Source organism: Pollachius pollachius, assembly GCF_949987615.1.
Source record: "Pollachius pollachius genome assembly, chromosome: 3".
NCBI classification, from domain to species: Eukaryota; Metazoa; Chordata; class Actinopteri; order Gadiformes; family Gadidae; genus Pollachius; species Pollachius pollachius.
Window position 1 is genome coordinate 22696668 of NC_136936.1, and position 24717 is coordinate 22721384.

At 46.0% G+C, this 24717-nt stretch overlaps 1 protein-coding gene across 1 annotated transcript in view; it reads right to left on the reverse strand.

Annotated features, from left to right (window-relative positions):
* The window catches only part of LOC307073733 (calsyntenin-2-like), a 212852-nt gene that overhangs the window by 34841 nt on the left and 153294 nt on the right, over positions 1 to 24717 (reverse strand). The window contains exons 6-8 of the mRNA XM_079733692.1: positions 12492 to 12677; positions 10207 to 10464; positions 8824 to 8966 (exon numbers count right to left, since the gene is read on the reverse strand). Coding sequence (XP_079589818.1) covers positions 8824 to 8966; positions 10207 to 10464; positions 12492 to 12677 — 587 coding nt within the window. The remainder of the gene's footprint in view (positions 1 to 8823; positions 8967 to 10206; positions 10465 to 12491; positions 12678 to 24717) is intronic.

Below are 24717 nucleotides of genomic sequence, written 5' to 3' on the forward strand. Positions count from 1 at the left end.
AGAATCTGGTCTGGAGATGATCCAGAGTTGCCCTTTCACTATGCAACGCTAAGGAGATAAGCCGCATCAGACGTGTTCACACGTACCAGAGGTACTCTGTATACTCTAGGCGAGGGGTGGCGCCTGGGTTGGGCGTGTAGCTGGCAAGACGTGACTCATAAAGTATGCAGTGGAAGTTGCAGTGTTTTGTTTACAACACATCGAGGATGGCGAGGGAGGCTACCATGTCCGTAATTTAGACTTTTTATGCGGTGATATCAAAGCATTTATTGAGATGTATCATCAATATCAACAGAAGAGTGGAAAGCAGAAGGAAGTTGGAAGGCAAAATGCAGGCAAGAAGAGAAAAGTATGAAGCAGCTATACTCCGAGTTCCCGGTTTTGCGCCAGTCGCATGATAGAAACTTCATCAAAGCGGGGGTACACTCTGGGTAAACTCTTGGTAAACACTGAGTCAACTCTTGGTGAACTCGGGGTAAACTCTGGGTGAACTCAGAGTCAACTCCAGGGGGTTGGATTCGGACAATTGGGTTCACACATACAGATTCCTCCAAGTATATCCGGAGAAATTTGGTTTACAATGCATGTGTGAAAGGCCTCTCTCCCTCTCTCTCTTGCTCTCTCTCTCTTTTTCTCTCTCTCGTTGTCCCTAGTGTCTTACACCCATCCAACCCATCTTTCCACTATATTATTCTTCTCTCCATACTTTCGTCTTTTTTTGTTGTTGCTGCAGTAATGGATTTCCCCTCTGTCAATAAGGCTGCTATCTAGCTGAATACAAACAAGGTTATTTGCATGGCTTCTGATCAATAGCCAAATCCAGTGATGTCTCCGCTGCTCCGTAGAGAAAGTAGACCATATGTCTGTGTATGTGTGTGTGTGTATGTATGTGTCTGTGTGTGTGTGTGTTTGTGTGTGTATGTGTTTGTGTGCATTCCCAGATGTGTTTGTGTGTGTGTGTGTGTAGTTGTCTGTGTGAATGAGTGAGTGTGATCTTTGTGCTTATGTGTGTGTGCAGCGGGGATAGGTGTTATAGGCAGCTGTTGGGGATATTTTTCAGCCTCTTTCTCTTTGTTCATGAAAACGCGGCGTAGACAAACAAACAGGTGCTGAATGGAGTCCAACGGAATCCTTTGGCTGTCAGAGTGTGGGTGTCCAGCCGGCTCTGCTCCATGCTGGGCTGAGCCCATAATCTAGGTAAACCTCCAGATGTATAGTGCTTGCTAGTTCGTCCCTGGACACACACACATGTACGCGCACAAACACGCAAACACACAAACTCTCTCTGGTACACACAAATACAGGCCCCCTTGAAACATCCTCTCCCACCCACACACACATACACACAATCTCTCTCTCTCTCTCTCTCTCTCACTCATACACAAACACACACACATGGGTCACTAGGCAGAAGCCCTAATAGCTTAAGAGGACATTAATAATGTAACAGAAGAGAAGGAGAGAGAGAGAGAGAGAGAGAGAGAGAGAGAGAGAAATTAAAGTCTTCAGGCTTTGAAGTTAAATAAAAAATGTTGTGTCATTATGTGTGTACTTGTTGGGTGCGGGTTTATGAGTGTGTGTGTGTGTGTGTGTGTGTGTGTGTGTGTGTGTATGTGTGTGTGTTTGTATGTGAGAGAGAGAGAAAGAGAGCGAGAGAGAAAGAAATGGAGTTTACTCAAATCCAAAATCTCAGGTGGACAGAGAATGTACAGAGCTAATGAAACAGGGATCTATGAGAGAGTGCCTCAAAAAGAATGAACACCGTTGAGACCCATGTCTCAATTTCTGAAATGTGTATGTGTGCGTGTGTGTGTGTGTGTGTGTGTGTGTGTGTGTGTGTAGCACTATTTGGTGCAGTGGCACTCTATATTTAGTAGGCTCCTTAGCAACATCCATCTATCATTCAACACAACCCCTCCCATGAGGCGGGAAAATACTGTATGCGTGTGTGCGTGCGTGTGCGTGTGCGGTGTGTGTGTGTGTGTGTGTGTGTGTGTGTGTGTGTGTGTGTGTGTGTGTGTGTGTGTGTGCGTGTGACAGAGAGATATGGCAAAAGAAAGAGAGAGGGAGAGAAAGCAAGATAGAGAATGAGAGAGCGAGACATAGAGATGCATAGAGAGAGAGACGGTAAGAGAGACCTTGCAGTGCACCTGGTGCATCACTGGTGTCATGTGGGATGTCTGTTGACCGCACGGACGATGCAGCCAACAGCTTTGTAGAGACCCACGAAGTGGACCGGCAGTGCTGATTTGCATCACAACGTCTGTCTCAACCGGAGGACGGCCAATGGAGAATGCAGAGGCCAAGGATAGACAGTTCTGTTGCCTCATCTCCTGGTTATGAGCCATGCATTTCTTAGTGGATGGGAGCCTTTCGAACAATGGACGGATTGGAGGGAACAGATACACTGGACTATTTCTGTCCATGTTTGAACGTGAGGTTTCCTTCGCCTTTAACTCTAAGTAAAACATTTTTTCTTTTTTTTTTGGGGGACTCTTATTTACACAAAACTCATTCCCTATTGCTCTCTGTTATACATAATGACATGAGCAGTAGTCCCAGCCAGCCACACAAGGATATGGTGTCTTCAAACATACATAGCCTGGAGACACTCAAAGACTCAGATTCTGCTAATGAGACGCTTGTTTTGTCAACAGGCAACAGCGTTTTGAAAGGCACTGTGTGAAAGACATACCGAAGAAGTAGGACATAAAATGCACTCCCTTTGAGAGATAATATATGTAATTACGTCTGCTATCATGTCACAATAATTCATCAAATCTTGTGTTATTTCACTTTTTGGTATCAATTGAACATTTAACAAAGGATTTGCTCAAACTTTGAGAAATTTGTTGTCTTGGGTGGATCACAGTGATATGTGTTATTTTTCTTTCACTCAGCTTTTTCTTGTTTTGACAAACATGTTCTGAACAACTGTCTACCAATATAACACTTGGAACAGTTGTGAAGGATGGGGCTTCAAACAGTGGCACTGAAGAAGCACTTCATTGTTTAGATCCAAGACGGATTCATGCTGGGATTGTGCGGCATCAACTCTCTCTACATGAAATGTGTTCACCTTCCCTTTTATTTATCTTTTGAGCAATCTACAGAGCCGGTTTATAAACCTCGCCCTGAATGGTGTACCTGTATTTCATAACATTGTATGTGACAAAAGCTTGACTCTGAAATTGAGACTAAAGAGGGCTGCATACCAGTAGAGAAGTGCTGCCCAACTTCAGTGAGGACAGCGAGGACAAGGCCTTCTCTTTAGTGTGGATAATGGGATCAGATAATAGGTGACACTGGAGGGGACCTGCTTGATTTAATGCGTTTTAGGTGGCTGTTGCCCACGGAAAGAAGTGGGAGGACCTTTAGTTGTTAAATATTTGATTGTTTTAGTGGTGAGAATTTAATAGTTATTTCGACGAGAATTAGGTCATTATACTGGTTGAGCATTTGATTGTTTCAGTGGTGAGAATAAATCAAAAAGAAAATCATCACACTTCCTGCCAGTCTGGATGACTACTCTGAGACAAACTACGAGAGCTAGACTCTCAGGCTGAGCCTGCACTGGTGTGATTAAAACCAAATTACATCACTTGCTTGATGTAATATCTTGAAATGAATAATAATAACAGACGATACTCGCATATGATTAATGCGTTTCTGCATTTTACAGTTATCGGTTTTCTTTCATATGTAAGAATTTTCCCAGTGCATTTGAAAAAATAGTAACAATTTTCAACCCTCAACACTTTTTGAAGCAGACTTGTTTCTCCAGATCTCCCATATCAGGAATCATCGACAGCTGATCAAGCAGCAGCTGACAGATGGGACAGCAGAAAGAGATTTTTATTTCTCTTTTTTAGACTGCTTGTACACCAACCCAGGCCGTGTGCGGTACTTCTATCACCTCTGAAAACAGGTAGGTGCAAAGACACTCCAGACATACAAACACAACGCAACACACACATTGCTATGTGCCCTCCCCTAGGTGAACAAGCACACGGAGGGATGCACTGTTCTGTCTAAGACGCAGTTGCATAGGTTTTTATTAAGCTAGTCGTGTAGGACTCACTTGCTGTGACAGCAACATCGTGAACTTCTTTGTTACCAGAATCCTATTCCACCACGAGCAGCTGAAAGTCCTGTTTATCCTCAGTGGGGATTTGAGGGTCGAGTAGTGAGCATTACGCAGTGATAAGAGGGTTAGAGAGGACAGCAGTAGTTTCTTGGAGTTTGGCGCGTTATCGAGTGATAAGGCAGCGATAAGGGTGAGCAACTCTTAACTCTGCCACAGGGAGGAATGCCTCAGAGGAGCAAATGAGAATGTGGATGGGGTTTGGGTTGAACAAGTGGCAGAGAGCCGCGGTCACACCCGGGTCACACCCAGTTCCCTCCCGTGTCCAGGCTTGTCCTCACCACAAGGGGAAGAACAGATGAGAGAGCTCAGTAAAGACAAGGTAAGATGAAACTTTTTCATAATTTTGGAAAATAAAGTTGTCAGAAAGCACAGGACAGTTTTAGCAATTATATGGAAATGACACAAAACCTTTAACCTTTGAGTCATAGCAGTGCTAACAGGACGTGTCAGAATCAGAAATTCCTTCTCATTACAGTACTGGAGTGTGAGTTCTATGGGTTGAGACGATAACATCAACTAATGTAAGTTTTAATCATAAATAAACGTTACCCTAAAGACAGACAATGGGAGTGTCATGAATGAATAGAATGCATATAAAACATATAAAATATCAAATCAATACAGATTTAAATGTTCTGAAAGATCATACATTTTTTCCATAATGCAAAAATCAATTCCTTCCTTTTTCCCTGAAATAAGCCAGAATTAAATAAAATACATATGGGGAAGGGGATGTCATACATTTGAGGGAAGGTATTTTACAACCTCTTAATTTATTTGAAAATTAAAGCAATTTATGCATGTCAAAATCCTTAATGTAGGGCCTTTAATGTAAGTAAAAAGGAAGTAAAGAAAGACTTTAAAAATAGACAAGTTGTTTGGTTTTTCGTAGCTGATGCAGTGTTTTAGATGGAGATGGTGGTGGAGAATAGACTATGGAAGAAGGAGCCTCTGAACCTCTAAGACTTCCAATACAAGGATGTTCAAACCCCATCTGAGATGTTGTGGAGGCAGAGGCTAGTCCTTCACCACCAAACCCTCGACCCTAGGGTCCTTGAGACCCCTCCCAACCACCAGAACCTCCTGACAGACTACAACCCCAATTCTGTGGAGCAGACTGGGATATGGGGAGCCCAGGCAGGAAAATCTGCTGGATAGGACATTCAGTCCGTCCTGTCTAACCCCCTGTGACCATGTGAGTGTTGTCCAACCCCAAGGTTTGGGCCAACAAGGGGCCGTGATCACAACTAGGAGAAAGACGTCAAAGCCCCTCTCTGTGAACGTGAGGAGATCACTGAACTCATGGACCTGATAGAGGATGATGGGGATGAAGGTGAGGCCAAACCTGTGGAGTAAACCAAAGAGAAGGTTATCTGCAGGATATTCTGAAATGGCTGAACAAGAAACCCATGGGACTTCATGAATCCTCCACCTCCTTCTCTTCATCAACCCCAACCTCCTCCCTGATCCTCCACCTCATCCTCCTCATCGACCCCAGTCTCCTCCTTGATCCTCCACCTCCTCCTCTTCATAAAGCCCCCACCTTTTCCTTGATCCTCCACCTCCTCCTCTTCATCTCCCCCCATCTCCTCCTTGATCCTCCACCTCCTCCTCCTCTTCACAAAGCCCCCACTTCTTGCTTGATCCTCCACCTCCTCCTCTGCAGGGATTCTCCACCTCCTCCTTTTCAGAGATCATCAACCTCCTCATCTTCAGGGATGCTCAACCTCCTCCTCTTCATCAACCCTCCACCTCCTCCTCGATGCTCCAGCCCCCAATGAGATTATTTTTGGATGGATTGTGATAGAAGTGCCCTTCTGTTACTACCTTACTGATTGGACTGACCAAAGGGCAGACCTATGTTTGGCCGCAATATTCATCCAATCCGCTGAGGATTCGCAGAACTCATTTCCCGAATGGCTCTTGGTAGTCCTATACTTGTATACCGTTTTAAAAACACACAGAAAGACAGACAGACAGCCACACATGCTCAAACAAACATGCACTCATTCTCTCACTCAATAAAATAACAGACACACACACCCACGTACACACCCACACACACCACACACACACAAACCCACACACACACGACCATGAAGTAGCAGAACCAGATCACAAATAATTGACATTGACACTCGCTTCACTTGCTTCCACAAAGGCCTCTGCCTACCTGTGATTGTATTGTCATACAACCCTGATCTCTGCCAGCCGCGGAGGAAGTCAGATTGTCAACTGCCTTTGCTGGGGAAAACAACTCAACTTTCCTGAAAGAGATTCTTTACCCGAGGTGACAATTTCACTTCAATTTACACCCCCGATGGAAACATGAACTGAATCTCTATTATCCCAGGTAGCGTTCGAGTTCAGGCCCATTTTTTTTGTTGCTGCTTAGATTGCCAGAGGTAATTTTTTATTCATTTATAAACCTTCACCAGCGGTCTACCTGTAGTTTCAGACGGTGGATGAAATCCTTTTTTCATGCATTTTTCACCAGCTTCCCTTTAGATTTGTTTCAACACAAGTAAACAAAAATATTCTAGGGATTCGGGGTAAACAAGGAAGCAGGTGTTATGTCTCGGCTCTGTAAATATTATATGGCGCGATAACAGACGCGCTTAACCTCACAGGGCAGGAAATACACCGCCATCTTCCTCGCATCAGACTCACAAGTCACATATATTTATATTGCCGTTCCGCTGTTGCCATGGAGCTGTTTAACATGAGGAATACAGAAGGCCAGTCCTCTCTTGGTCGCGTTCCTTTGAGTAACTCACTGCAGTAGGTGGGTTGCTATTGTTCGGTAAGCTTCAAAACGCCCTGCGCACCAGCGACTATTTCCAAGCACAATGGCTTGTCAGATTTTTTTTGTGCGAGCTCACTAAAAAAAGAACATCCTTTCAGCGTCAACACACACTCCCACGTGAAGAGATTTCTCTCGGTAAATCTCACACTTGAATAAAAAAAAAGATAGGATGCAGTATAATTAAGATCTGTTTTCTCTTACAACAATAAACAAGCACGCACCCACACACACACATACAAAAAAAGCCTGCTTCAATATACCAGACTTAATTCACTTAGGTTTTAAATAACGTCAGAGGAGCCTATAGCAGACAGCCGTCTGTCTGACCCTGGCCGTAAGCCTTATCCCTACCAGCGGTGGAAGGCCACAGCTAGCATGATCCTTGTCTCCCCATTGTGGAGCGGCTCCTTGTGCCCCTACTGGTTCGTCCACTGGAGTTAATTTAACTGGTGTGATAACGGCAACACACTGAGGGGAGCAGAGTTGGAAACGCTGGGAAGGCAGAACAATTACATTTGTGTGAGAGAGAGAGAGAGAGAGAGAGAGAGAGAGAGAGAGAGAGAGAGAGAGAGAGAGAGAGAGAGAGAGAGAGAGAGAGAGAGAGAGAGAGAGAGAGAGAGAGAGAGAGAGAGAGAGAGAAATACTCTTGGGGATATCTCAGGGATAATAATAATTATTCCGAAAGATAGACAGTGGGAGCGATAGAAAAACAGAGGGGTAGAATCTAAGAACTAATCGTGGAGCATATTTTCTCTAAATTGGAGTTGAGCAAAGTTTGATCCCATTATTGCATTATGGAAGATTGGGATTTTAATTCAAATGAACAATGGAGGGCACACTGATAGTTAAAACAGAATCCCATGTAGCGAGAGAGCAGAATGAGTAAAACAGACCGTGGAACTCTAGAAACAAAAGCAGAGCCGGTTAACCAGTGCTGCCCGGCGTCTCCAGGGAGACACTCCCACAACTCCTTGAAGCACTGTAGAAGGAAATAAGGAAAAAGTAGGAAATAAAGAAAGGAAGAAGGAGATGAAACTGTGACTCATATGTGCAGTCAGGAGTTCGGAGGGAGGACCCCTTGTGTTCTCCTCCAATCGAGTTCAGTGATCTGGAGGATCAAATTAGCCATGGGTACCAGCCCTCCACCCACGGGCTCAGCTGCACACCGCTATCCACCAATCAGAAGCCCTCGCCAGTGGAGTGTGGCGTTGTGAGACTCGAGAGTGACCCGTCTGACCCCGAAGACAGATTTCTCTATTTGAAGGCTCCAGGCGACCCACGCAGACATGCACACGCACACACACAGCCTGGCAGACACGCACATACACCCACACATTCCGACTCATGCACACGCGACTCACACACACACACCCACACACACACACACACACACACACACACACACACACACACACACACACACACACACACACGCGGCTGCTGAGAAACAAAAAGATGCTCAAGGTGAGGTGTACTACCAAGCAGAGGTAAAGCATCTGAAAGCTTCACATTTTCAATTCAAACACCTGCTGCTTATGAACACAATACAGAGCTCCGCTCTCCGCACCGCATCACTACAGCCAGGAGCATATGTTGAGTAGGTCGTTTCACAAAGCACCAAAGAGATGCATGTCATGACAAACAGACCCTGCCTCACTGGAGACTCACACATTCAATAAAGTGACAGCTAGTGAATCACCCTCAGTGGACAGTATTGCCAGACACGCCTCTGATTGCAATGTAACCATTGTAACGTGTATGTCAGTGACGGGATCAACCGACCAAGCGAGCGGACACTCAAAGTCGCCGCCTCTCTCTCAGGACAGACACTTGTGTGTGGATCGGGGAGGCCGTCCACACGGCCACACACCTCCGCCACGCCTCCACCAACCTGTTCCAGCTTCCAGTGGTACTCGGCCGGCCTGAAGGTGTCCACCTGGGTGAAGTCTCTGCGCAGCAAGAACACAAGGCGGCAGTTGTGGACGTACAGGGAGTAGTGGTGGCGGTTCATCTCTGTGGAGAGACGACCCGACATCCTCAGTTCAGGGACCACACTTTCAGTTGAAGTTAGCGATTATGATAGCTAATTAGGTACACATCCTCTCGAGAGCCGTTTAATAATTCTAATTGACTACTGAAACGTGGTGGTGCAACATGGCCGCCAACATGGCAGAGGACCCACTCCCTATGTAGATATAAAGGGCTCATTCTAACGTAACAGAAACACAACCGTTCTTAATTTCACGGGATTATACACTAATTCAAACATACTATATTCCGTTCCATTTCTGCCAAGTCCATTCTGCCAGAAGCCACTTCAAGTGACACATGGCACCTTTAAGATAGCTGTAGGAGTTAAGGCATCTCTGCGTTTGACTTAGATGTGCCGATAGGGAGCAGACTGTTGTTATCTGAAGTCAAACCTTTCCCCCTACACCCCTAGGCGACTCCCCGGGCCGAGTATGACTACCTCCTCCCCTTATACAGCTGGAGATGGATGGCCCAGCGGTTGGTACATTATTTTCCCATATACCAGCTGGATCCGGCTCAAGCTTCCGGTCAGGTTTAAAGATTTTATGCTTTTATAATGGTGTATTACTCTTATTAAATTAAATCAGAGTCCTCCCAATACCCCAACGTGATCAGGAAGATCAGGCAGACAAGGGGTTTTAATAATGAATAATGCTGCATTTTAACAGGCCTATTTAATATTTAAACAAGGCCTGAAGACATTAAAATCTGCAACCTACTACTATTCAGGGGTTGGTGATTTAATAAACATCAATAGACCACAAACAGTGATCCCTCAGCCTGTAGAGCGCCTGTGTGCTTTCTCTTCTTTCTCGATTTAATCAAACCTTTGCACAATGTACAGACCGGCATGGTCGTTCAGCGATGATATAAAGTTCTTATGATTTTTATTTTTATTTCTTCAAATTTCTTTGTGTGATATGAGAGAACTGTACACGGTGGTGCTGGAAAGGGAGCTTGTTGGCCCATGGCATTGTTACATTCTTTGGGGAGGGACGGTTTGTGACAATAAAAAACGAAGTAGGCCTCATTCTTAAGGCTATAAGGCTATTGAATTAACAGTAGAAATTCCCCCCCATTGCCCCCCCATTGGAAAGGCCGGGTTACTTTTGAATTTGGAAAGGTTGGGTTTGGAGTGCATCCTCCCAGCACTACAGTGGGAGTGGGATTCCATTGGTCTGGGTCACAGTGTGGTGGGACACCGGGGGTGCCAGGCTCTCACCGGTCTTGTCCGAGTTGCAGAGCAGCGTCTCCTTCTCGGCCCTCAGACCGGGGCTGGGCCCGTGCTTCATCCAGGTGGCGATGGTGAACTGGTCCGTGAGGTTCTGGGGGACCAGCCAGTCGGGGACCTTGGCCGCCTGGCGCCCGTCAAAGCGGAAGATCAGGTCGCTGTCGCGCCCGCTGTCCGTCACCAGGGAGGCCGTCCAGTTGGTGGTCGCCCCCGGCGCCGGAAGCAGGTCGGTGCTCCCCGACGACGCCCCTTCATAGTCGCCATGGGAACGGACCAAACCAAGAGAAAAGAAGAGAAAGAAACAAAACAAGAAACAAAAGGTGTGTCAACGGCAATGGTGGTGGAGGTACAGACGGCCCGGGCCCTAATCCTGGCAGTGATTGCTCATGAGTGAGGCAGATGGCTTCGGCCCTAATATGCAATCGATGGTGCGGAGACTGATGGGGGATGTGCATATCGATCGGTGACAAAATGAAACTTTCAGCGAAGGTGATGGTGGGGAGGGAGAGGGGGAAAGGGGGGGGGGGGGGGGACTCATCTTTCACAGAGACAAGACAACACCGGAGAGTAGGAGATGGAAAAGACAGCACTGGAAAAGAAAGCCCCCCCCCCCCCCATCCGTCACAGCCTTTGTAACTAACTAACTGCCATGCTTTGTCTGAGATGTTCTCCCTTAAAGAAACCCTTTTTTGTTTTGTGTGTTTCTCGTGAACCTATCTTCTTCCTTTCCTGTGGGGCCTGTTTAACAAGCCTGGGCTAATCTGTCTTTTGCCTGGTGGCAGAGCTGAATAAATACGCTTTTGCACATTTAGAAATCATGCAGAACGGCTTACAAGCGGGCCATGAATCAAAACCTTACTCAGGCTACGCTGCATGTCAAAGAAAAGCATGCGCACACACGCACATACAGACACACACACATGCAGCCAAAAAAACTCTCCATCTGGTTTGTTCAGACAAACTCCTGGAATGAGCAGATGTTAATTTCTGCTAATAACCAGAAATGAGCATGTTCATTTATTCCCCACCACAACCACTCCACCCCTAGCCTGTCAAACCGTCTGGCAGAGCGTGTCCATGCTTCAGCCTCCTTTAATGAGATTCCATCAACAAATAACCACGCATTGACTTCCTATATACATTAACCTATCCTTCCCTCCCAGGCTACAGCATTCTCCCTCCCCCGACGTCTTTGTAAATGATCTACAATTGATTGTGTCCCCCCCCCCCCCCACCACCCAAACAACAAAAAAAAGCAATTACAATTGATTCTTTTTTGCGATCAGATAGCGATTACGGGGGTCTTCGAATGGGCTCTTTAGTGGTCAACCATGCATGACTAGGGTGGAGAAGGGAGGGCAGGTGGGGGCACGGGGTGGGGGGCTCCTCTCTGCATCACCCTTAGCTCCCCCGCAGCCCCGGACGACCGTTAGTCAAAGACGATGAAGCCAAGCCCCCTGCTGGCAGGGGGAGTCCAGGAGAGCGGGGAGGAGAGTGTGTGCGATGGTGGGGGGCAAGTGCTCTGGGAACCATCGCATTAGCTTAGCAGCTCATCAGTCACCGGTATGGAGTGAAACAGAGACAGACACAGAGAGAGAGAGAAAGAAAGAAAGAAAGAAAGAAAGAAAGAAAGAAAGAAAGAAAGAAAGAAAGAAAGAAAGAAAGAAAGAGAGAGAGAGAGAGAGAGCTTGCCCCTTGCTCTTGGTCACATCATTAGCTCCACAGCTTGAAGTACCCATTGGCCACCGGCACCTACAGTTAGCATTAGGCTATGGCTGGCCTTTGGAGTGTGCATGCTTGGCTGCTTTAGATGTTTGGGGGAGGCGAGCCCAAACATCTACAAACACTGCAGCCACTGCAGGATTCTATCGCCTCTTCCACCGGCAGACTCCACTTCTCATTCAGCGTGCTCGCCTTCCGCGGCGCAGACTTAGCAGGACACAGCCTTTGATGGGCGGATTTCACTGTGTACTTAAGATATCCCGCCAGCTTGGCCGCCGCGGGTCCACAGACTTCCATCATTTGATGCGCCGCGACCCGTCCACAACGCTGACTCTGATTCAGGCTGCTTATTACGGCCGGTCACACCACCACCAGCTGCCTCATGGTCGGGGGTGGCGGTGTGACCGCGGGAAGAGGCAGATAAAAGGAGAACGCGTGTCGTGATGTGGAAAATGGACTGTGGTGACCCTTCTCAGCTGAGGGGAGGGGGCGGTGGGGAGGGAGGGAGGGAGGGCGGGCAGGAAGGTGAAGTGAAGGGGAAAGGGGGGGCTCACCACAGAGCTTCTGCAGGGATTTCTCGGAGTAGGTCTCGCGGTCGCACCCCTTCCCGATGTGGCTCGTCTGGAGCTCCACGGTGGTCCTCACCGACGACAGCGGACCCCCGCACGTCTCCAGGTGCATCTTGGGAAAGAGCTGCTTGCTGCCCGTGCCAGGCTCGTAGTCCACCCTCTTGTTCCACCCTGAGAGAGAGAGGACAAGGGCGGTCATTATTGCAAAAGGTATAATTTAACCTTACCACAATGTAATTGGAAAAATATTGACATTAGAATCCATATAAACACCAACAACACACCAATTTTCACCCAATTTTTCCAATGAATAAAATACCTTTGCAACACCTTAAGTAAACCTCATTTTACTTTCTTTTGCTTGTTGTCATTGACATAACCATGGTTACACAAAGGGTATCTTCTGATTGGTCGGTTTTTGTAGCATAGCTTTGTGGTACACATAGATGGGCCGCCTACATTGGCAGCACCACTCATTATGCTATCTTTGTCCTCCTTAAATCCGCCATGGCCTCCATCCGATAGTCATTTGATGGAAAATGTTACTGTGTATGTGTTTTCATTTCCTGCAGTGTGTGTCCCCTTGTGGTCCTTTGGGGTATACTACGAACCTCGCTGAACATACCCAGGCTTTCTTTGGAAAGCCTGGATCGACAGAGACGCAACTCGCGATCAGAGTTAAATGGTACTACGAAGCTCACTTAGGATACGATTAGTCGAGCCAGGTTTGCACTTTAGGTTCAATGCACGTTCACGTGAAAGGGGCGTTTATCGCGTCATTTCACTCACCTTTACAAACTGGATAGATCAAGCAGTCTATATAAATTCGTATAAGTAAAAAGATTCTGCATATTGTCTATAAAATAACTATACCAAATGCAGAATTGTTCGTCATTTATCCCAATAGAGTGATGATGATTTCAAAATGCATAAGCAACGTCCAACCTGCCTTATTCTATAATTTAGGGAATTCCCTTTAAATACACCCAATGCAAGAAATGTATGGAATATGTTTTCAACAGCTGAGAGGTAGCGGCGGTGGCGTAGTGGATTAGTATAAGACCCGAACCCGAGCAACAGGGTTCAAATCTCGCCGGTCTATCGTCATGCCTTTTACCCCCATAGATGTGGTGCCAGCATGGCCTTGAGATTATGGGTTCAAGTTTGAAGTAAGCACAAAAATATAATTCCATAGCCTTTAGTGAATAAGTATTCCATATGCATAAGAATTGGGACTTTTCGCGTTTGGGAGATGAACCCCGCACGCAGAAATTCAAGACTGATGCACTACCTCCACTCTACCACTCTCTCACGAGGACACAATGCGCAACAGTAAGCATTGTCTACATAAGGTCTAACAAGGACAATCAAATAGCGAATACCCTCTGATGACAACCTGTATCTCTCATGAAGAATATTCTCAGACAATCCCAAGGGATCGGTCCCGAAAGAGCCTCCGTCGGAGAGACCCCTGTACGATACGAGCTCCAAGGTCCACGGGAACACCCACAAATGTTGACACCATTGTCAGAGGAGGGGCGAGCAAGCTGCGCACGCCGATAAAACCCAATAGACTTAGCTGAAAACCTGCTCTCGACCAGGTTTGGTTGAGAGCATAAGTCACCATGGTGATACAGCGACGCTAAAAGAGATAGACTTTCGTGTCCCAGCTAACCCAGGCTTTGAGCGCAACATACCTCACTAACCCACTAATCGAGGTTCGTAGTACAGGCTACTGGTTTGATGTTGTTGTTGTCGTCTTCCATGATATGCAGCTCCGGCACATGCACACACAAACAGTTTAAACGCAAACACTGCAGGATGAGTAGTACTGACTATGCCCCTAATTGGCACTACATATACGTCTGTTGGGGCGTGCGTGTGTGCATGCATTGTTCAGTGTGGAGCACACATATGATGACCTCAGGTTCAACTGATATAACTAATAGGGCTGTACATTGCCAGGTGAGGCTGGTTAAAGCAGCCTCACCTGGCCTGAGTCAGACTGATTAGACACACCGGTTAAACCAGCCGTCTTCAGACTGGAAACTCCCACAAGGCAACATGGAGCACCAGGTCAAACATCCTTTTTTTTTTACCAACAATTACAATAAACCAGCTTTCCTCACCACCCTACATCCTTTGTTTGGAGGGGTCCAGTAAAAGCCACCTAGGTGGCGTGTAGCAACCCACATTGTCACATCGCATGAGCATTGGGATGTAAGTTATTCTAATAGTAATAACATTGTTTTGGTCATTGTTTATCAATCAATCGTGAAATTATTTGCCATTATGGGGAGACTGGGATAGAAACTGCCACAGTGGTTTACATAGGAGAAGTGACAATTAATCTAGGTAACGGTATATTGACATTGATTTAAGATTTTTGTGGAATATGCAAACAATTCCAGGATGCAATCTCTGTATACATAAACCACTAACAAGTGTTTGCTGACAGAAGGAGCTGTCAAGCACTCTCCCCCCCCTCCTCAACCACACACACACACACATGCACACACACACACACACACATACACATACACACACACAGATAAAGTCAAATCTGATCATCCTATAGTGGAATCCCATGGCCTCTTGTGGGATTTTGGTTCAATGTCAATGTTATTTATTTTGCTGATGTCGGCATACAATTTGTACACTGCCAACTTTCCCAAATGTTTAAGCTTCACTTGTTGTGTCTTCCGGTAACCTGCTTGTGTGTGTGTGTGTGTGTGTGTGTGTGTGAGTGTCTGTGTACCGTGTTGCCTGCTTTAGAACTGAAGGCACACTGTCTTCACGAGATGGAAAACAGTGCGTTGTGTTCAGTGGCCCGTTAAATCTGCCATGTTCACTTCTGCACACACACATCCTGCTACAGCAAACGCACACGCACAGACACACGCGCGCACATACACACAAACACACAGACACACACACACACACACACACATACACACACACAGAGACGCACTGACACACACACACACACTGACACACACACACAAACACACACACACACACAAACACACTGACATACACACAAACACATACATTCCGCTCCTTAACACACTGTCATGCACGACCTTTATCCAAGTTAGTACATGCATGTGTCATTCACAGCCCTCTACAGAACTGCAAATAAAGATCCAGGGCAACTACACGGCGTGATGTGGAGAGACCCCTGCAGTTCTCCATGACCTGCCACCAAAGCCCTTACCACCATCAGCATTCTCTCTTTACTGATTGGGCCATGAACATTCAGCCCTTCAACGCATTGTACGGGAGACGTGGTAATCAGCCGAATAATCCGCGCTGAGCGGTAATTGGTTCCCAGAAGAAACCTAGCATACTCGCGGCCCTCGCAGCAAAGATAGCTGTCTATCTGTCTCCTTTTTATAGAGAATCTACCACACAGCCACGACTTTCAAATGATCCACGGCCTAATGAGTTCCTCGCAAGCTCTGTCCGTCTCTCTCTCTCTGTCTCTGTCTCTCTGTCCCTCTCTCTCTCTGATCCTGGCTGATTGAGCCAACGTATGGGAACAAGGCCGCTATGTATTCCAGGTTTATTCTGGTTTTTAAAAGAGAAGGGGACTTTTTTTAATAGCACAAACCTCTCTATCATTCTTTGTTCAGCGTGAGCCGAGTTACTGCACAGCGGAATGCTTGGTGGAATGGAATGATTATATGAACTGTTAATATATTTTACGCTGGAACCTACATTCCAATGGGTTGTTGTAGGGTTTTGTGTTCCACATTCCAGATTCCTTTCTGTTTGGAGATCAGGCCAGACACTCTCTCTCTCCCACTTTCTCTTCCTCACTCTCTCTCTGTGTCTCTCATTGATTGATTGAAATATTGATTGATTACATTTAGTTAAGACATATCGACATATCAAAATTACAAACAAAAAGGAAAAGCACGAAAATCAATGATCAAAAACGATGTTCAAATTATTTCATGAATAAAAATAAAATTAAAATAAAATAAAAAAGGCACTACCTGTATTCAATTGATATGCCTGAAAAGGAGTAGGAAGAAGTATACAACTTATCTACTCCTACCCCTTTTCCTCAGTCAATTATTAATATTTATTAAATTAACTTCCTGTGTTCCTTATGTTATAATGTCTCTATATATACAATCTATCTATATACAATTTGTCTATACAGTCATCATCCAGTTTGCATCCTCTTCAGGACTTCCGTGAAACAACCTGATTTCGAGAGGACTTAGTAGGTCAGCAGACAGACGTACACTGTAAAATTTTTCACTGTAAAATTACAGTAAAGTATTGGCAGCAGTTTTGCCAGTAAGGTACTGTTCATTTAATATATTACTGTAATACAAATACAGTAGATTACTGTTAGAATTTAACTGTCAATTTACATCAAAGTCTTACAGTGTATGTAACACAGAGAAAAAGAAGAGACAAATTATATTGAATCACAGCACAACCCTCCCCTTTCCACTCATCTCTTTTGACTCCATATCGGAAATCAACACTTTTTTTGCGTTGATAAACATCTGGACCAAAGTGAGCAGCTCCGGAGCCGTCAGAGGCCAGGGAGGTGGGTGGTAATGGATTCAGGTAGGCAGTCCTCTGAAAGGTATGAAAGGATCAGGGGGGGATGGAGGGCGCTGAGAGTGATGGTTAAGGGCAGAAGCCGCTAACTAATTGAGTTCCATGGCGTCGGGAGGCTGCAGCAGGGGGCAGTTAGTGCGAGCTGCAGGCCAGTTTGACTTCACCCGCACCTTTTTTTCAATCGTTTTCTATGTGCTTTTTTCCCCTCTCAACATGCTTAAATGTTTTATATTTGTGGCAAAGTGGTCCGTAACGTGCTCGAACTGTATCATTGCTCATTCATGGGAACACCTTGGAATCGGACAAATGCCGGGGGTGCTGGCGACCTGGCTGGCGCGCTGAGCGGTGAATGTCAAGAGGATAAAAAGAGGTTTGAGAGTGGCGCTCCATCCCCACATCAAAACAAGCCAAACAAAGCGCAAAGGGAGGAAAATAATGACACTTTTTTTTTACAAAGCCACCGGGATTCTAATAATGACTGTATGGATGTGTGGTGGAATAGACATCAGCGCACTTGGATTGGTGTGCAGTTTCTTTCTGGTGGTAGACAACAACGCTTTTCTTTGTTTTCCACCACCGTACATCCAGGAAGCCCTAAACGACTATGATGTAACGTTAGTATTTCCTCAGTTTTCCTGATCAAACAAAATAACCAGCTTTGTTTTGCAAAGATAACAAAAAAATTATCTTTGTTTTCCCGTGTTATCAAAAAAACATATCATGATAAAAAAATTAAAAACATTTGCCATAAATATAAGTAGGCGTGTTTCACATCGTTGTCTGAATCACTAGAACAAAATGTATCTTGTGCTCTGGGATTACCTTAGTATTATTCACATTCTAACATAAACTAGCATTACATACTTGTACCTCTGTACAAATGAATGTAATTTGTGATGAAACAAAAAGCCTGTGATCACTTTAATTACGTTGGACGCAGATCTAACGGGAGGTCAACCCTGCACATAATGGACAAACTCGCGGCCCGACACCCACGCACACATGCAGCACACAGTGTGAAGAAGAAAGGTTTTTATTAGCTCCCACTATGAGTTTCACGGTTGTTTATAGCTTGCTTCGGTCCCAGTGTTTTTTGATAACGGCTCTCCACATTTCTCCCCGCAACGCTGTGATCCCTTAAAGATAAAACCCTGGGATTGAATGTTTACTGGGCGCGTGCCTTCCCACGAGCCCTCCCGCGCCACCTGCGGTAATAAATGAGACTGCTGCTACACACGAAAATACATGATTTTCCCTCTTCTCTGTTTTTCCCCCCCTCTCCCTTGCAGGTCCCCGCGTTACGCTAAAGCCTGTGCCTGCCGCAGCCGGGGGGATTGGGCTATTAAGCCGTAATGGCGAGAGTGTGTCTGCTGATAGCGGGCCTCGCATAGGGCTCTGGAGGCTAGGCTCAGCCTCAGCGCAGTCCGCCCGCTCTCCCTGCTAACATGCTGATGTATTCGGCCGCTGTGAACCTGCTTCGCAGCCTCGCGGGGGGCAAGGGCCATCGCCGCTCCGAGCCGCTCTCCCGCTCCTGCCCCCGCTCCATCATTTAGCCCCGTCTGGGAGACGCGGGGGTGAGCCGGCTGCCGCTTACGTCCACGGCTAACACTAAGCCTCGCCGCTGTTTGTGTGTGTGTGTGTGTGTGTGTGTGTGTGTGTTGTGTTGGGTTGTGTTTTGCTGGATGCCTCGGGGGGGGAAATATTCAGAGCACACACAGTGATGACAGCACAAACTAATGAATTACTTACACACACGCATTTAAACGCTACCAACACACATGCGCACCCACATACGCAAGGACGCACACACACAGGCGCACACATAAACACACGCACACATACACACACACGCAGAATTAAATCTTCTTATGAAAGGGATGAATTCAGAGCAAATGAATAGCCAAAAATATAGTCACACAAATATAGACACACACACACACACACAGTAACAAACTAAGCATGTCTTAGCAGCAGTGGTGGTTGGCAGTAATAGGGCACCATTTTGCCTGTATTGAATTGCTAGGCCTGCCTGTGGAGCGGAAGGCAGAATGCGCCCAGCGGGCTGCGCCGCTCCCCCCGGCGGTGGAGATGAGAGGCGGGCGGAGGGAAGACAGACATTAAAGCAGCAGCAGGATGTCAGCGTCAGCGCAGCCGGACACGACTGTACCAGAGCAACACACAGACGGAGACGCACACTCCTGATCGAGACAGTCACGACCGACCGAGGGACGGGGAAGGAGTTATGTGTGTGTGCGTCTCTGTGTGAATGGATTGGTAAAATGTGTTGTCCTGCTACACAAACACACACACCAAACTATTTTAACACATGCACACACACACAGTCAGGCCAAAAACACGCATAACACACACACACACACACACACACACACACACACACACACATACATACATACACGCACACACACACACACACACACACACAATCCACACACAGTCAGGCCAAAACACGCATAAAAAACACACACACACGCACACACACACACACACACAATCCACACACACAGTCAGGGTGGAACACACACACACACGCACACAAACACACACACACATAAACACACAAACAAGCAAATAACCAGAGTGGAGTTACAATCCACTACTCAGTTTCAAGGTGCGGCGTTCAACCAGCAACCTTCAAAAGAGTGAGGGCAGAGAGCAGCGAGAGGATAATGAGAGGAGATACAGTGTGTGAGAGAGAGAGAGAGAGAGAGAGAGAGAGAGAGAGAGAGAGAGAGAGAGAGAGAGAGAGAGAGAGAGAGAGAGAGAGAGAGAGAGAGAGATACAGAGAGAGACAGAGAGAGAGAGAGAGAGAGAGAGAGAGAGGGGGGGGGGGGGGAGAGGGTGGGGGGGGAGAGAGAGAGAGAGAGAGAGAGAGAGAGAGAGAGAGAGAGAGAGAGAGAGAGGGTTTTGGAAGTGCTGCATCATAACACTCTCAGGCTGAACTCCATCACTGAGCCCTGAGCATAAGGGTTCTTTCAGGCATGCTTATATTTCTCGACTCACACGTGTGTGCATGCGTGTGTGCATGTGCGTGTGAGTGTATGTTTGTGTGTGTGGGCATGGGTGTGGGTGTCTGTGTGTGTGTAGTATGTATGCATTGATGCCTGTGTATGTTAAAATGCTGACACCACCTCAGAATGTTTTTGCTGAGATTTGACATCTGTGTGTGTGTATGTGTGTGTGTGTGTGTGTGTGTGTGTGTGTGTGTTTATGTGTGTGTGTGTTTGTGTGTGTGTGTGTGTGTGTGCGTGGGTGTGTATGTGATTGTGTGTGTGTGTGTGTGTGTGTGTGTGTGTGTGTGTGTGTGTGCGTGGGTGTGTGTGTGTGTGAGTCGGAGGGGGGGCATCATTATACTTGGCCAACTAGCCCCCTTCTGTGTGAGTGAGCCTATTTCAATTTAAGAGGACACTCAAGTTCCCCTGCTGCACTCCCCTTTCACTGTCGTTCCCCCCCCCCCCCCCCCCCCCCCCCCCAAATTTGCCACTCGCTCTCCTGCCTCTCTCTGCTCGCTTAAAGGAGCACTTGGGCAATCTCCCCTCTCTCACGCTCTCCCCCTCCTGAGAGAGTCTTTACCTCCGTCTGTGCCTCTGACTGTCCAGTTGTCCCCTGTCACTGTCTCCCTGCCTTCTCCCATGCCCCAAAAGGCCTTTATTTGACGACAGCCCACTCCTGATTCACCATGCTTGTGAGTTTTGAGATGTATCGTTAATGCTGTGAGGTGCGTTTATTTTTCGTCCAAGCAAACGATAATTTAAAACGGAAGAGTTAAAAGGTGTGCGGTGGGAAGGGGATGAAGAAGACAATGATGATAATGTCATTATCAATTATTTATAATGTTGCAGTGATTTGGTTAGATTTAAGTCCATCAGAAGTTTCTTCATTCCCTAGTACATTTTTCCCCAACGACTAGTTTCTATTTCCTCTCTCTCTTCCCTCTCTCCAACTCCTCTCCCTCCCTCGCCCTCTCTCTGACAGTAATCATGCTGTATCAGTGTCACCTTGCCACAGGAGTGGCACTCCAGGGGAAGTCCAATCTCTACACACAGAATATATATATATATATATATATATATATATATAGAGAGAGAGAGAGAGAGAGAGAGAGAGAGAGAGAGAGAGAGAGAGAGACAGAGAGAGACAGAGAGAGAGAGAGAGTCCAATCTAGAGCTGCCTAGTCCAGGATCCTGCAAGGGTAATCATTGTATGTGTGTGTGTGTGTATGTGTGTGTGTATGTGTGAATGTGTGTGTATGCTCTTAAGTGAAGATGTTGAGATGTCCGGTGTGTATATGTGTATGTGTGGGTTGCATTTGTCGTGTGTGTGTGTGTGTGTGTTTGTGTGTGTGTCTGGGTACATGTATCCTTTCACTGCAAGTGCTACTCTCATTGTTCTGTGTGACAGAATAGGGCTGAACCCGGGTGTCAAGTCCTTTGCCACCCTACTTACCCTCCCCTCACCTGCCCTCAACACATCCAGAGGGATGGGACCCCAACCCCAATGAGGAAAGAGGAGGATGACCCCACACACAAACACATGCACACCCACACACACGCATGCAATCACCCACAGCAGCGATGATGGGTCAGGCAAGGATGAGATGGATGTTGGAGTAAGAGGAAAGAAAGAAAAGAGGGTAAGAAAGATACTAAAGCAGCTGTCAAGAGTAGCAAGGCTGAGTCTAAGATAAGAGTCTAAACACAGGAAGGGGAGGAGGAGGAGGAAGAGGAGGTTTGAGGAAACAAGAAAACAAAAGCCCGTTTCTTATTTATTTTTTCCTCTATTTTGAATTAATTCTCTACCTTCTCTTATCTAAAATCTTGCCTGTTGGCTGCCGGGCTCATGCAATCTCTCTCTCTCTCTCTCTCTCTCTCTCTCTCTCTCTCTCTCTCTCTCTCTCTCTCTCTCTCTCACTCCTCTCATCTACACGCACACCAATCTCAGACTCTCTCAGACTCTGAGTGCTTCACCAGATAGTCTGCTAGGCAATGCAGTACTCTTGGTTTTACAGTTCCTGCAGAAGACAGATACTGGGCCTGAAATGAACTCAGTACTTTTACTTTACCCTCCCCTCTAACCTGCTCCCCCCAGTCCCTCCTCCTATCCTTCCACCTCCCCCCTTTTACCATTCATCCCTCTCTTTCTCCCTCTCTCTCTCCCTTCTCTTCCTGTCTCACTCTATCAGACCTTCTCTCCCTCATTCCATCCCCCCTCCCCCCCCCCCACTCCCTCCCTACTGAGTCACTCCAATCCTGTAGCGGGAGGACTCTAGGACATAATGTCTAGACTAGTTTCCTTTGAAGACCTCTGACAGGTGTCTTTGCTACAACTCTTTACGAGCTGTCAGGCCCATCGCGCCTTAAAAGCAGACCAAAGAAGCCTTTAAAGAACACACTGAATACTTTACGGTATAGAAATATATATGACACACATTTCTAAGCCGTCTGGAGGAGACCTCTGGCTCTCCGTGTGCAGTGGGTGAGTGTCGCACCGAATGTCTTCGCTGACTCACCCCATGGGGTCGCACCTAATTGGGACAGTTTTAGAGAAGGGCAGCTTATCAGCACCCTTACCCACGCACCCCCCACATCCCCACACAGCCACGCACAGACATGTACGCAGACACTCTGCGAGATACAATTCTGAAACAGGAATATATGAATATGCAATATGCATTTTCTTCATCGTCTCAGTTTGACAATCTGTCAGTCAGGCTTGTGCTGAGCTAGGTGTGTGTGTTTGTGTGTGTGTGTGTGTGTGTGTGTGTGTGTGTGTGTGTGTGTGTGCAAGGGTGTGCGTTACATGCCTCCAAGATGCCTGTCATATGGAGGACACAAATGATGAATTATAAACACAATGTACACCTGGTTTATTTTCTTCTTTTCTCCTGCTGTATAAAAAGGCAGAAGTAAAGTAGGATAGAATCTCCTATAGAGTGAACAACATGCACACATCTGCCTGGATGCACGTGGAGACCTCAGGTGTCGGGGGCATGCCTTCAGAAAAAGCGATAAAGCGGAGAATACATAAAGAATGAGTAAACTTGCTGATACCTTGCCAACAACATCTATTTTGGACTGATTTATGTTGCATGCTGACAGACACTTACTATAGACGTGATTACAACTACCCCCCTTGTTTTCTCCATCGTGAAAATGTATCACGTTGTGATATCATATATATGACATCAGTGTGTGTGTGTGTGTGTGTGTGTGTGTGTGTGTGTGTGTGTGTGTGTGTGTGTGTGTGTGTGTGTGTGTGTGTGTGTGTGTGTGTGTGTGTGTGTGTGCGTGCGTGTGTGTGTGTGTGTGTGCAGAGTTGGGAATGTAATTATCTCTGCAGTCATGTGTTGGTATTGGCAATGTTATTCAAGGCTCAGATGTTTTTTTAATATATGTTAATATACACATGTATCTTCCTCTAGCTCATTAATAACTGAGTGCTGCTAGGCAGGCATAACTATTGTTCTTCTTCGGCTTTACTCTTATTCCAGGGATTCTTCTTCTTATTTTTATTGTTGAGCGGCAATGAGCGCCCATATCTGAGCGGTGGGTTGATTAAAAGTATGGACATTTCTCCACCATATTTGTATCCCATAGGGGGCGCTGTGATCAAAGTCAAACGATTAGCCCTGCCACCACGATGCATAAGCAGTTCTGAAAGATTGGTGTACATGCATTATTTAGCATGTTGAACATTTCTGCCTCTTGGACCATAATGTAAATCTAGGTTTCTATTCTGTACAGTGACAAGCGAAATAATGCTGGGAATGATCATTTGACTTTGATTATAGCGCCCCCTATGTGATAATTGCAATAAAAAAGAGAGATTCTTCCGGGATACAAATTGGTGGAACATTTTCAAGACTATTTACCATTCCACTTCTGAGACATGGGCCCTCATGATAAAAAAAAATATAAGAATCCCTAGAATAACAACTGGTATCCAGAGATACTCTGTGAATACTTATATATATATATATATATATATATATATATATATATATATATACTATATAATAAATGCTGAACTGAGTGCTGGGAACTTGCCATGCCCGCACCCTCTTCAACATGTGTAAAAAGATTTGGGTTGAAATCTCATTCCACGTCACAGTGTCAATTAAAGTAATTTGTCTTCAGAGTAAGGGATCACCTATAGGGTGCCCACAATCACAAATAAACAGCTTTTACTTTTAAACAAGTGTTTGTGTTTATTTGTGTGTGTGTTTTTGTGTGTGTGTCTGTTTTTGCGTTCATGTATTTGTGTGTGTGTGTGTGTGTGTATTTGTGTGTGTGTGTGTATATGTATATGGGGGTGACAGTGTGTGTGTGTCTTTTTGTGTGTCTGTGTTTGTGTATGCATGCGTTTGTGTATGTGAGTGTATGCGTATGTAAATGTGTGTGTGTGTGTGTGTGTGTGTGTGTGTGTGTGTGTGTGTGTGTATGTTTTTGTGTGTGTCTATGCGGGTGTTTGTTTTTGGGAATATTTCTATATTATTCCCTAAAAGCCTCCGCACTTATCTCCTCGCAAATGTTTTCAACTAGAGACCGATGTTCATCATTGCCTGGAAGCGCGTCCTATTATTAAAATGTTTATATATATTGAATACTTT